A 14,328-nucleotide genomic window follows, 5' to 3' on the forward strand; every position below is an offset into this window, starting at 1 on the left:
GGAGTCACGACATCTGTCGAGAAATTTTCGGATAAAGAACATTCGAAACAAGTCGAAGCACTCAAAGTGCAGTATAATAGTGTGAGGTTAGGTGCTTGTTCCAGACATCAATAATCTTTAAATAAATTTATGGGAAATGATAATAAGCTCTAAAATTAACGTTTTGAAAATTGAGACAAATTATTCAGCAGTTAAATTTCTGATTGTACACTTCATTGCTTACTCGCTTGTTCGTGCTGAATGGCAACGGTTTTAATCCGTTTTCCTGGATAATTTTAAAAGTATTTTCAACAAATTTTGCTTTGAAAGAAAAACTTCTTGGCAGTGTTAGCTTGAAGTTTACGAATATCTACGGAAACTTGCTTTCCCACCATATTAGTTGATTTAATCGTGCATTGAAAAGGATAACCATATAAGTTCCGAGGCGTTTCTCTGAGAATTGAATCCTTTTTGACTGATTAGAAGCCTGAAAAACGTTCTATGCAGAGAAATAGCGATCTGTTAAGGTTATAAAGAGTGCATGTATATTTTGTCCAGGCGAAAACTGACTGACTACAACTACGCTTAAGTGTAAAGAACGTATTTTTAGACCATTTTTTCACTTGTCGTTAGTTTATTAAAAATACTACAATTCATCAGAATATAATCAGAATATAAATTGAAATTCCTTATGAGAAAAAAGATACAGGGAATTGAAAATTTTTATAGCAAGTGCGTACTTTATCTATTGGAATACAAGAGAAAACAAGTATTCTCCTTAGTATGCGCATTTAACCCGCCTCTTCAATAACGTTTTAAATAGGGGAGAGTGGGGATACTTGATCCCCTTTTCTTATTTTCACCATATCTTTTTGATAAAAATTTAGCAACTCGCCGTCTTTGACATTTTCTGACAGCTTGTAACTTCAAGTTTCTATGCTCCAAAAATTAGAACGATACTTGAACCCGCTGATGAACTAGAAGCATTTTCGTGGGAGTAAAAAAATTGCGATTTTTCTGAAGTTAGGGGAGACATGATCCCCTATTGAACGAGACTTGATCTTTTATTCAGGAAGCCCTCATCCTTGTATAAAAATCAAACAAAACCCCAAGATAGAATGTTAATTGACTATTTAGTCATGTTTGTTCTCATTTTACAATTTATAGCAGACATAAGAAGAAAATTCTATAACTTTGTTTCAACGCTAAAAACATTGCATACTTAAAGGCGCTATTTTTTATAATTAAGAGAAAATTAATAATTTTTGCTCTTTTCTTCAGACAGTTGTTTGATAAATATAAGTTTTTGGATAAATATTATTAATTTCGTAATCAGCAATCATAACGATCAATTCAGAAGAAGAATATGCCGTTTGGAAGGGGGATCAATTGTACCCAACTCTAGGGGATCAATAGTACCCATAATCAACATTTTAGAAAACTTTTTCTGAAAAAAGTCGAGAGTTTTCCATTGCCGTGAAAATATGGCATTATGAAGTTCATTTTACGCTCGAACGATTGATACATTGGAACAAATATTTTTTTTTATAATTTTCCCATGTAAGGAACATTCTAAAGTGATGAAAAAAGATCTTCAAGTTACATTTTGTGAAATTTTTCAAACAAAGTTCAATTACTCAAACAATTATTTTGTTAAAATTTTTCAAACTACAAGCATTGTTATTTTGCTCATTTTGGCACATTTTGCTAGAACATTTGATCTTTGTAAGACATTCCAGTTTCGAGATATAATTAAGGAATCAAGTATCCTCATTCTCCCCTAAATATTATTCTGAATCAAGGAATGTTCTTTCCATTACCAACAGATAATTGAACGGTCAGATAAATGCTCCATGATAGTTCGTTTATTGTTTAGTACTCGTTAGACTAACTAAGAAATACAACAAACGGGGGGATACTGTTCCAGTATTATCTACGATAAGTTGTAGCATGGTGGTTCGTTTCCGATCTGATTTTCTTCTTATCAAACTCACAACTTGTAGCCAAGCAGTAGAAGTTTTTTTTCAGCATTCGCCGTGTTTTTTTTGCGGGTTTCATAAACATTGAACGGTAACATTTAACGAAGATATCAATCTTGACTCGAGAGATTATTGGTTAAAATATATATATTTCATAAACTTAAAATTTCCGCTACGACGGAAATTTCGAAGGATAGAGTTCACTTGGTGTGTAGAATAATATGTAGATTCTTTTCAACAGATAGGTTCAATCGGTAGATAGTAAATTTCTTCTAAATATCTTAGGCGAAACGATAAAACAAACATCTTAAACATGTCACACAACACGTACACTTTCTTCTTTAGGTGATAATATAACGCGTTCGGAAATTCGACTCGATAAGCGAGTTGTTTCTACTTCTTCTAGATTCTGGGATAAAAAACACTAATGACAATCAATATAAATATCTAGGTTTGTAAGATAAGACACATTTTGCTTGATTTCACGAATCTGGATTCGGGGTTTGATTGTTTAAGTCTGTTTTTTTTTTTCGGACAAAAAATACATTACGTTGGTATAAGTTCAGACGTTCCTAGAATGTTCCTTGGAGAAACGGTGGCCTGTATCTGGTTTTTTTAACGTTTTGTGCTTGTTTCGCTTTCCGGTTTAAGTTTTTCGTAGATGACGTAGGTTTTACAGACGAGGTACGAACGTTGATAACTAACACAACCGGGGTTGATTGCACACTCCTACACGATAGGATACACCTATGGGTTTGGTATTCTTATGTTCACCGTTGATATACTCTTTGTGACCCGTAAAAAGTTTAGGTTTCTACTACATCTGATTAAAGTGGCTGCTTTGAAGTTGAGTCACTACAGTTTGGATTTCATCTTGGTAGGAATGATGTCCTTCCACCAGGAGGCCTTTTCCAGCGCTCCAGGATTGGTCATGAATTCGGTTTGAATGTTCTCGTACAGACGTCCGTCCGATTTACCCAGCACTGAGTTCAGAACCCAATCCGGAGGTGCCAGGGCATCCGCAATAGCCACTGCAGAATCCTTGAACCGACCACATTCTGTCAGTAGGGTGTTCCTTATGGCATCGGCAAAACGTGGTCCATTAGCAAATCCACCGGCATAGAACGATGCCAAATGTCGATCAATGCACCACATTCCGTAGATCAGATACACACTGTTCAGAACAGGTCGAAGTTCCTCCGGAAAATCACCTCTCGCGCAACGTTTTCTGCAAAAAAAAACAAGTTGATAAAATATTTCTACTGCACTTTTGAAGAAAATGTTACCCAAAGCTGATCATCGCATAGTACTCGGCATAGGCTCTGGTGAGGTCCCGGGCACGGTACACCTGGGATTCGTTGCGGGCCGTGAAACGATCCGATCCATTGGCACTGGAGGCATCGATCTGCTTCTCGGTCGATGTCAGCAGCCAGCACATTAGCCATTCAAAGCAATGCGTTATGACTAATGAAGAAAGGAGTATAAATAATTTAATAAATGAGTTTGAAATATGTATGAATAATTATAAGAGCAAATGGATTTGAAAAAACGAACATCGACTTAGATTTCCCAAACAAAAATGAAGTTGAATCCATTCAGAAAGTTGACGAATGCTATTGAAATTGATACCTGTGCGAATAATTTACTCTTGAATATCGTGTACACATTGAAGCTCGTTGAACGTTTGACGACCGCTCAAACCGAAGCTCAGGTCCATTTTTTCAATGCTTTATATTGGACACAGAGTTACCAAAACTTTTTTGGTAATTCATTAGGCTTTGAATATAGAAACCTTAGATATATTTATCCTCACAAACAAGGCTAACAATGAAATAGACGTGCTGAGAAATTGCTGAGAGCTGAGATAATAGCATTAATAATAGTTGCAAGAAACCCTCAGTCAGTTCTCTATGTGCATTTTCTCTTAGGTTTGTTTAAATTTATTTATTATTTTTATTCACGAACAATGTGCTTTGAATTTGAACCCAAGGAAAGGAAACAAATTTGATTCAGTTATCTTGATCATCATTGGAAACAGCAGAGGATTCAGAGAAATTATTGCCCTCTCATATTCATAGCGAAAATTTATATTTACTATCACTTACAGCAGTTTACGTTATCAGGAGTGGTCTAATTGACTCCCTGATTTTGATGGAAAAGCCCAACCAAAAGGACGCAGTACTTAGTTACATCGCTATGCTGCAAGCCTCAACGACAGGAATTTGCGTCAAAAAGTACGAAAACGATTAGCATAGGGTCGAGACATGCATTTTTATAGCTTTATATCAGCATTTCAGTGCTAAAGTACACTATAACAGCACATAAAGTACAATTTTGCATTATAACAGCATTTCGAGTTCGATGCTGCATCATATTAGAATTATTCCACTCTTTTGAAATGTAACTACACAGAGAAAAATTTTGACTATTACGTGTCACTGAAAACAGCAATTTTAAATTGTTTTCCTTGAAAGTTTACGAAGATTCATTTATTATTTCAGCAAATGTCCTGTAAAAAAGTTGTACACTGAAAATTAAATGTCACGTAATCATGTTTTCGACCTGTAAAATTACGGCAAATGCCCTGCTCCTATTTGTTATAGGACATTTGCGTAATTTTACATGAAATAATTTTTGCTGTGTAGCATTTGACAGCTTTGCACAATGCTTTTGAAATGCAACATAGCTCTAAATCAGAATGACAAATGCTATATTTTCTAAGCATTAAATTGGCATCACACAAGCTTGCTTTAATGCTTTTATGCACTATGTAAGCACTATAGTGGCATTAGGCCGAAGCACATTAGCATTGATGGATGTTCAATTAATGCAAATTTAGGGCACCTGTTGCCAGGAATTTCATTCAAATAGAGCCTTTTTTTTTAGATTTAACGCGGGCCTGATAGGTCCACAAGCCATGTCCGAGCCATGGATGTCAAGAGTTTACAGGTCATCTTCAGTCGAAAAATAAAAAAAAAGTCATGTAGAAAATTCAACTCGAGAGATCCCCTTAAACGAATATCAACATAAGCCAAATTTAGTGTCTTGGCAGAAAAATGAAGCCATACAAAAATCGATTTTTTCCGCATGATTGCACCTCATTCGAACGCCATTTGCATTTTCTCAGCATTTTGCCCACCTACGCTATAGCATCAGTTTAACACAGCACAGAGTTATACCTAAGGTTGCCCGATTGCCCGGATATTTGATACAAAATTTGGGAACAGTCCGGCCTGGCCCACTTGCCCGGATTGCATTGAAAAATTCCCGGATTTTGCCCGAATTTTTTCACTTTGTTTGGCAAATCATAAAAAAAAATCTATTTAATTTTTTTTATTAAGCCTCCAAAACAAAAATTTTTGAGCAGGCAGGTGCAGTCCTATGAGGAAGGGGGGAGGGGGGGGGGGGGGGTTGATCGGGATTATCACTAACAACCCTCATATGCCTAAATTTACATGAGCAAATTTTGATAAATTTTGTTTTTGTTTAAAAGTCTGAGCTTATTAATTCTTCATAGTGCTTTGAAAAAAAAATAGGGTAGTGAATATTGTTGTAACACTGAAATACTTGAATATTTTTTTTCTGAAGTCATACATTGATTGCCTTTACCATTCAGCCTTTTTTTATTCGGTCAGATAGAAGAAAACAATAAAATTTCTCAAACTATATACATATATACTGAATCATAAAATTGGAAATTTCCTTCAATTTTCAGAAATTACTATCATGTTTGATGGATTTCAAATCTTGATCATTCTAAGAAGTGAAAAAATACCTTTGGACTTAAAGTGTTAAATCACATTGCGTTTACAAGAAATTTAAATTGTAGTCACATTCTCCATTGGAGTGATCAGTTTTCCAATAGGCGCTAAAGAAACGTGTGACTTTAATTGACAGTATTTGGTACCTTCTTATCTTTCTGTTTGACACCAATATTTCACAAAATAAATTCAATCGTAATATACAACATGTTGAGACCGCATGAAATCTATTTTCAAGGAAGATTCGGCAACGAAAGTTCCTCATTAGGTTTTTTTTGTGGTTCAAAATATCTTAAAAACCGTAGGAATCGGGACGAAAAATTATAATAAAACTTTACTTCAAGAATTAAAAGCTAAGACGAATCTGAAATTCAAATATAAATTAGAATTTCCAATTCTGTTTTTTTTCTTTTTTCTACAGTTGGTTTATTGACAATTTTAAATCTTTACAAAGTGAGGTCTAACTCATTCCAAAATCGAATGCAGTACTATTTATTCTCACTTGCGTTTACAAGGAACTTATAATTAGATTGCAAAATAACAATTGAGTTTTTGACTCACAGTAAAGATACTCTTGCACGAATTTATCTCTCCTTCCATTTTACATCATTCGAATATGAATTATGAAACTTTAAACTAACAAATATTAAGAAATAAAAAAAATAAAAATTAGATCCAATTAGATTTAATTTCGTTTGAGATCTATCACTTCCAAACAGAAACTTTTTAGCAAAAGTACTGTGCACTCAAAAAGATTTAGAAAAAAAAGGTTCTAACTTCATGATCAATTTTTCTGAAGACGGTGAGTAATTTACCGTGACTTCTGGACGACAAAATTATAGAATTTGAAAAAAAGGTTAAATTTATTTTTTTCAAATCGTTGTTGGAACAAAATCTGTATCGTTTTTTCGGGAATTTGCCACTTAGTGGCATTCTTCCCTAATATCTGCATCGAAGAATGAATAAAAGATAATTTATAGATTCGAAATAATTATTTGTTGTTCATCAGATATCATTGATCGATTAAACTTTAAACCAATTAGTTTTCTGACAAAAAATCTGGCAGAAAAAAATTCGAGTAAAGGACGCAAAAATTTTTCAAAATCAGTTTGTCTATGTTTTATTATTTCCCTTGTGGATTGATACTTTCTCGTTATCAACCGATTATTTTTTCGACAACAAGGCAATGCATCAAGCATTCGAAAGAGCTTTCGATGACTTTTGACTTATACTGCTAGATTCCAAGATCTACACCAATTATATCGCCGAAACTGCATTCAGCTCATCCACAAAATAATTTTGAAATTTTAAGTTTAAATCCAGTTCAAGGTTTGATACTCTACATCTGAAAGTTTGGCTATTTCAATTGCAATTGATAAATACTCTTCACTAAATTAACCCTTCATTGCTTAATTTCATGTTTTTTTTTATTATAAATCAATATCATTTACATTTATTTAGGTACCTACATGAAGAAAAAAACTGATTTTACACTTTCTTCAAAACTTATTTGTTGCTATTGTATTTGTTTCAGTACAATTCAAATTGAAAATTTTGTTTCTTAACCTGAAATTCAAGAACAGATCAATGAATTAAGTTGCAGAAGCATAATACTTCGGTACATAACCGTAGGTTTAGGGGGTTTGCGGTCAAAATTTTCTTCACTAAACTCAAAATTTCAAATTTTTAATCAAAATTTGATAAACGACCTAAATGATTGAAGAATAATAATCTCGATTCAAAACTGAAGCTAAAACCTTACAATTTTATCCCTAGTCCACAATTCTACTACAGTTTTTCAAAACGTTTCATACTTGTTGACAGATACTTAGGACCGAATACCGAGTTATAATAAGATTAGACTAAGCTTGTCAGATTGCCTCTATTCAGCACGATTTTTTTTCACTTCATTCGCAAAATCAAATAATAATCAAAATTAAGCATTATGTATTTTGCGTCCAACATTTTTGTGCAAATTTTATCAAAATGATTTGATCATGAACGATTTTTATGGATCTTAAAATATTATTTAAAATTAACTGATTTGTTTCAATAGAAAATTTCTTTTTCAGGTGTTTCTCTTCATGATTTTTATGAAAAAAACATGAATGAGTAAAGTAATTTTATAGGGTTTCAGTAAAGTTTAGGTTAGATTCATTCATAGATTTTGTAATTTCAAATTTCCTTATAAACATTTAAATTTGATGTGTGATCAGATGTTGGTTTCTGCATCCAGTTTATTGATCATGAATTTCAGTTTGGATCATCAATTGGATGAAATCCTGATTTGAATCTAGGTTTTGCATTTCAAACTTAAACTAGATGCGAAACACACCATACCGGAATATGAAAAGAATTTTTTTTTTTATTCTAAACCTTTTTTACGATATGAATTTGAAATTTTTTCTTCAAATTCTTAAGCACAATCGGAACTTATCATATTGAGGACTAAATTCGAGATATTTTGTAGCTGCTTTTCTGCGAGTGTGATACACTTAAAAGAATAACTCTTTAGTTTTAAAATACCTACGATATTATATCTGAATAACTCAATAATATTAATCAATCAAAACTTGGTAAACCTAGATAGATAAGATGTGTTGAGAATGTTTCATAATTATAATCCAGAATGGAAAATTCGAAACAGTCCCATCATTTGCAATTTTTATTGAGAATCCAAAAATTCAAAATTCTAATGAAGGATTTCTGGCTAATGGCTCTGATACATATTTCGCATTTTGGATCATAATTCAATGAAATTATTATCTGGAAATGAGATTTTAAAATAGTTCTCAAATTCGGAATTCAGATTCAAATGGCAGGACTCAGCTTTGGAATTTAAATTAATAATTCAATTTGAATTTATAATCGAAGTTTAGTTTTTTTTATCAAAATAAAATATCAATGTGAGAAGTTAAGGATTCAAGTTGGAAGAGATCCCAGTTTTCTAATTTTAATTCTGGATTAAAAACCATTTTTTATACATTTAGATCCAGTTTGGAAAATCAAATAAGAAGAAATTACAAATATAAGGTAATTTTTTTTTAATTAAAGTGGCTTTATCCGTGAATATTATAGATTTTGAATGATAGACGGATAGACCATAGGAAGAAAGTTACTAAGGTGTTGAAAAGGGCGAGGAGCATATTGAGTAGAAGCTTGATCATATTTGAATTTGAGATCGTTTAAAAAATTTTTTTCTTAGAAAAATCTCGATTTTAATTTTTTTTTAAATATTCGCAAGATTCTTTTTATAAATGATAAATTTTTAAAAACAAAGCACAAACTAAAATCTTTAAATTTTAATCGAGTTTACAAGACTAAAACAAATCTGATTTGAACTTCAAACTTAATCTCTTAGTTTTTTTTTTGAATATATTTTTTTTTATAATTTTCAACCCCCCTCCCCCCTACGTAGCACATTCGTTCCAAATTTTCTATCCAGAATCCACTGACCGTAACAAAGTGCTAAACCCCATGTACCCCCCCCGCCCCCTAACACGTTACGTAATATTTAAATGGTCCCTTTTAAAACTTTATAAAAAATTGGCAATTTTTTGGACTTATTTTCGAATGTTAGGATGAAATAAATACAGAACCATATTGTAAAATAACTCACACCTGAATTAAGAATTCAACTTTTTTTTCCTTTATGTATGCATTGTTTAAGCACAAATGTTATAGCAAAAATTTTGTCATCAAAAGAAAATGTATAAAACCAATGATTATTCGAACATTGAATACAGCTGATTATTACCACGAAGGTAAACATAAATGTGGGAATATCCCGTGTATATTTCATATACCAGAAAATGTGAAAAAAAGGAAAATCAGCCTTTTAAGTTTCGATTGAAATACATCCCAGTATCAAAACAGAGTAAGGGGCCGTTCACTAATTACGTAAGCACGATTTTGGAAATTTTTAACCCTCCCTCCTCCCCTGGTAAGACAAAGTAAGATTTTTCAAAACCTCCCCTCCCAGCAGTAAGATAAATATCTTGATATTATAGTGATATTAAGTTGATTTACCCTAGTAAGATCTTACGTTTTTCATTCTTTGAGAAATTGACACGTTTTATCAAAAATAACTTGAAAACTAAAAAAAAAATCCAAACATACAGCTAACCTTCAAACCAAAGCACTTTTTAGTAATACTTTTCAGTTAACTTAATTTGAAAAGCACAATGTATACAAAACAACAGATGAAATATCATAAACGGTTATAGAAAACATTATTTAAGACATAACATGTTCGGGGTAACAATAATCTTCAATAAATTTCCACAATCGAATAAACAATATAAAATCTAAATTTCGATTAAAAAAGAGTGAAATATCAGGTTGGCACAAGATAACATAAAAAATTGTTATGTTTTTGACCTGAAAATCATATAAATCTAAAGAAAAATTCATTCATTCCACTAGGATTGGTGCAAATATGTTAAACGACAATCACGTTGTCAAATAACCTAAAAGCTCCGACTCGTTTCAGTGGTAAGCGATAAAGTTTTAGGGTTTTTTTGGTAAATCGATTGTAAAACTTAGATTTGTTAGTGTCTATCACTGAAAAAACTGTTTAGAAATTAATTTTCAACAGCGCCTCATATTGATTTTTAAAGATGTTTTCATGATGAAGTCTTTCGAAATATAAAAGATTCAAATCGTGGTGACACGCGCCACTTACTTTTGTTTCTAAAAATTTCAAATTAAAAAGAGTATTATGATGAAAACCGAAAAGCGACTATCTTTTTAAATATGGTGATTTAGTGTTTTTGGTGGCATGTTGGTTTGAATTGGATCTCTATAAATTTTATAAAAACTTTTGTTTCGTACGATTTGTACTATTGTTTCGTATTACTGTGATGAATTATCAATGTAACATTTCTTACGTAAGATTTTTGGAAACCCCCCCTACCCCCCTAGTAAGAGATCGTAAGCAAATGCAAACCCCCCCCCCCCCCCCCCCCTGTGTGCTTACGTAATTAGTGAACGGCCCCTAAGCTCTGCTCCTGCCTACTAAAGACGCACGTATCCGAATCAGTAAAAATGTATCCTCTCGATGATGAATTATTTGATGAGATTCAACCTTCCCCCAGTTTGAGACTTTTACATTTCATTATATTTATAAACGTTATATAAAACATTTGACAGAAATCTCCATGCTTTATTCCTTCCCTTGCTCCTGCATCTTTTGCAGTATTCATCCCATGGTTGGCCTAGCCGTAGTAATATCTGCAATGCATGTTTACATGTAACAAACATTTCGTTGAAAAGAAAAATTAAAGACGAAAGTCTTTAGTTTTCTAGGATGCTTATATGTTTAGGCTGTGTTAGGTGAAAGAAAAATTAGGAAGCATGAAGGAAATGAAGTAGGATCGATCGTTTTTGTACTAGGTAACTTTAGAAATACCCACATTAGGCATGAACTGGCGACAATTCCTGTAGGACCGAGGCCATAGGTCGACAGAAAGAATGCAGATTTTATTGAAGTACATGCATCTTCAGGACATTGAAACGGTGTAATCGAAGAACAAAATAGAATAAAATCATAGACTTCTTAAGAAACTATTAGGGGAGAACGAGGATACTTGATCCCTTGGGAAACTTGATTCCTTCGCTATATCTCGAAACATGAATGTCTTACAAATATCTAATGTTCTAGGATAATGTGCCGAATAGAACAAAACTAAAATGATGTTATCTCAACAATTAAAAAAAAAAAATTTGAGTTATTGAACTTTGTTTGAAAAAATTTAACAAAATGTGATTGGAAGATCTTTTTATCATTTTAAAATGTTTCCCACATGAAAAAATTATAATACAAATATTATTCCAATATGTCAATCGTTAAAGTAAATATGAATGCCATATTTTCAAAACAATAGTGTACTCTCAATTTGTTTAATAAGTTTTCCAAAATGTAAGTTATGGGTATAGTTGATCCTAGAGTCCCGAAAAATATATTTTTCTTCTGAATAGACCGTGATCATTGGTTATCATGAAATTACTAATATATGTCCAATAACTAATGTTTATCCAGTGATTATCTGACAAAAAGGACTCAAAATACTGTATCTATTTTAAAACTAGAAAATTGCGCCTTAAAGTATGCAATAAAACTAGGATAGCTTAGCTTAGCTTAGCTTAGCTTGATTGACTACTCACATCCACCTTAAGTCATTGAAACCGAAATGCCGTTATGAATTCGGATATAAATGATATAAACTTCTTGTTTTCCATAGTTCGTTCCATCATAATAGTACTAAAGCATTTCGAATTCCATAACCGCTGGTGTGGCTCAGTAGAATGAATTCTACATCACCAATGGTTGCTACTCCGTGATTGACCGAGGCCATCAATTTTGCCCAGAGGTCAAAAGAATGGTGTCTGGGATTGACAACACATTCACAATGAACAAAACTGATGCTCTCTCTTTACACATCAATAACGGCGCCGGCCACGTCCTAGTAGTCAATAGATAGATAGGAAAATGAGAGAAAGGGATGACAGATTATAACTTCATGCTTTAGGACCGAGGTCACCTCTGCATCCTAGCAAAAAAAATTGTTGTAGGGATGGGGGAAAAGGGATATGATCAGGAGCCACCTTTGACAAGTGTATAGATCTAAGTAAACCTATTCTCCGGTACTTTCATTGTTAAAGTATGCAATAAAACTAGGATAGTAGACAAACTTTTAGAATTCTCTTTGACTAATACTTATGAACTGGGAAATGAGAACTTATATCGCAAAAATTAGTCAACGGACCTTTGCCTTCGGATTTTACTAGATTTTTGCCTAGGATCAGGGCACCAAGAATTAAGGATCAAGTCTCCTTTAGTAAAGAATCAAGCCTCCTGTAACATAAAAAATTTTAAAAGAGAGATATATGAGACTAAAATCACGTAAAGCTTCTAGTTCATCTATGAGTTCATGTATCTTACTAATTTTGGAGCATATAAACTTGAATTATACGCTGAAAATAAGAAAAGGGGATCAAGTATTCCCATTCTACCCTACTTAATTACTAACGAAATCCTTGGTACTCACATTCCGTACTCTCCACAACGCAGCCAGCCTTCAGCATACTCTCGAAGTTGTTCCCCAAGATGCTCTCCCTTCGTTCGATGAAATTAGCCGATCCAACCGGGCTCTCCACCTTCGAATTCTTCCACTGCCTCAGCAACCAGTTGGAACCCTGCTGCCCCAACACATTATTATCGCCCTCGTAAGTACAACTGGGATCGTGATTGTTGCGTAACTCTCCTAAGTTGGCCGCCTTCAGATATCCATGACCTCCACAGGCTTCCCTCGCTTCCTGGATTGCATCTCGCGCCGTCCAAGTAACTAGGGGTTTCGAGGACGAAACGAGGGCATGGATTTCCGAAACTATTTGCGACAGTAGCTCGAATCCGTTGGATTCGGCTTGTGATTTTTGAACCGTTTCCAGATAGAGCTCGGTCAGCGAGAACACCGAAACCTTCAGGATGCAGGCCGCTGCTAAGTACGGGAAGATACGCCATTGCTGTAAAAGGTAGGTGATAGATATTTTAAAGTTATTATCGAGAGATGTTTTATAAAAAAGTCTTATTCTTACGTGAAGTTGATACTCTATGATGGATTGTTCGGGTCCATCCCTTTCCGGTCCGAATTGTTTCCTAAGAGCCGCGTACCTTACAGCTATAACCATGGCATGGGAGAGCGTATTCGAGGACTCCTGCATGATTCCCAACCGTCCAGCGGAAAACGACTCCAGTACGGCACCCAAAATCTTTGTCGGTTCGGTGAAGGTGGTCTCATAGCTTCCTTCCGGGGTAACATCACCCGCTCTATTCAGCATATTTTCCCGCGGTATCCGGTAGTTGTTGAACATGACGAACCCATTATCGATTCCGTTCAAGCCGATTTTCTCCCCGATATCCCCCACGATAACTCCCGGATAGGGTTCCAGCGTTTTGGGATCCCGAATCGGAACCAAAAAGCCCTGCGGTCCATGGTTTTGACCATCGGCGGTGTATAGGATGGCAAACAGCAGTGCTATCGATCCCGTTTTCCCCAGATTCCCTACCCAAGCTTTGGCAGCTTCGAAGTCCGGTGTGTGGATAACAAACTCCTGCGTTTTCGGATCGTACGTTGCCGTTGTCCTACACCTTTTTGTGTTGCTTCCGTGACTGACCTCAGTAATAGCTAGGCAGGTAATTATCTGAAATGTTTTAAATTTGATTAATGATTCATGTGGAGTTTAAGATGTGAGAAAGGTTAAGCCCACCTCCCGATTCCAGGCGGCGTTGTAGATGGCCGAGTGCCGTTCCGTTCCCATGGCCAGCAGAGAGTTGGTAAACAAACCTACTCCCAGGGCAATTTTAACGGACATGCTAGGACAAACCGCGTGCAAAGCTTCATTGATGCTCATCAAAAACCGCACCCGATACTTATAATCCATCGAGTAGACTTCAGCTGGGGCCAGTTCCAGATCCGCCACCCGATTAACCTGTTTTGCCGCCCGTTCCTTCTGTTGGTCCACCGACAGGGTCGATTTGACCGGTGTGAAGAGCGGTTCCGATTGCAACTTTTTCCATACCTTATACTGTAATTTAAAAAAAAAAAGTT

General features: G+C 34.5%; 1 protein-coding gene across 3 annotated transcripts in view; it reads right to left on the reverse strand.

Moving 5' to 3' along the window:
* Positions 1 to 1,824: 1,824 nt before the first annotated feature.
* The window catches only part of LOC129747429 (peroxisomal acyl-coenzyme A oxidase 3-like), a 49,814-nt gene continuing 37,310 nt past the window's right edge, over positions 1,825 to 14,328 (reverse strand). For all 3 annotated transcript variants that reach the window (XM_055741652.1, XM_055741651.1, XM_055741650.1), the window contains exons 3-7: positions 13,988 to 14,305; positions 13,316 to 13,921; positions 12,769 to 13,243; positions 3,245 to 3,422; positions 1,825 to 3,186 (exon numbers count right to left, since the gene is read on the reverse strand). In XM_055741652.1, the coding sequence (XP_055597627.1) occupies positions 2,814 to 3,186; positions 3,245 to 3,422; positions 12,769 to 13,243; positions 13,316 to 13,921; positions 13,988 to 14,305 (1,950 nt within the window). In that variant the 3' untranslated portion in view covers positions 1,825 to 2,813. The remainder of the gene's footprint in view (positions 3,187 to 3,244; positions 3,423 to 12,768; positions 13,244 to 13,315; positions 13,922 to 13,987; positions 14,306 to 14,328) is intronic.

This window comes from Uranotaenia lowii, chromosome 2 (genome assembly GCF_029784155.1).
Source record: "Uranotaenia lowii strain MFRU-FL chromosome 2, ASM2978415v1, whole genome shotgun sequence".
Lineage (NCBI taxonomy): Eukaryota > Metazoa > Arthropoda > Insecta > Diptera > Culicidae > Uranotaenia > Uranotaenia lowii.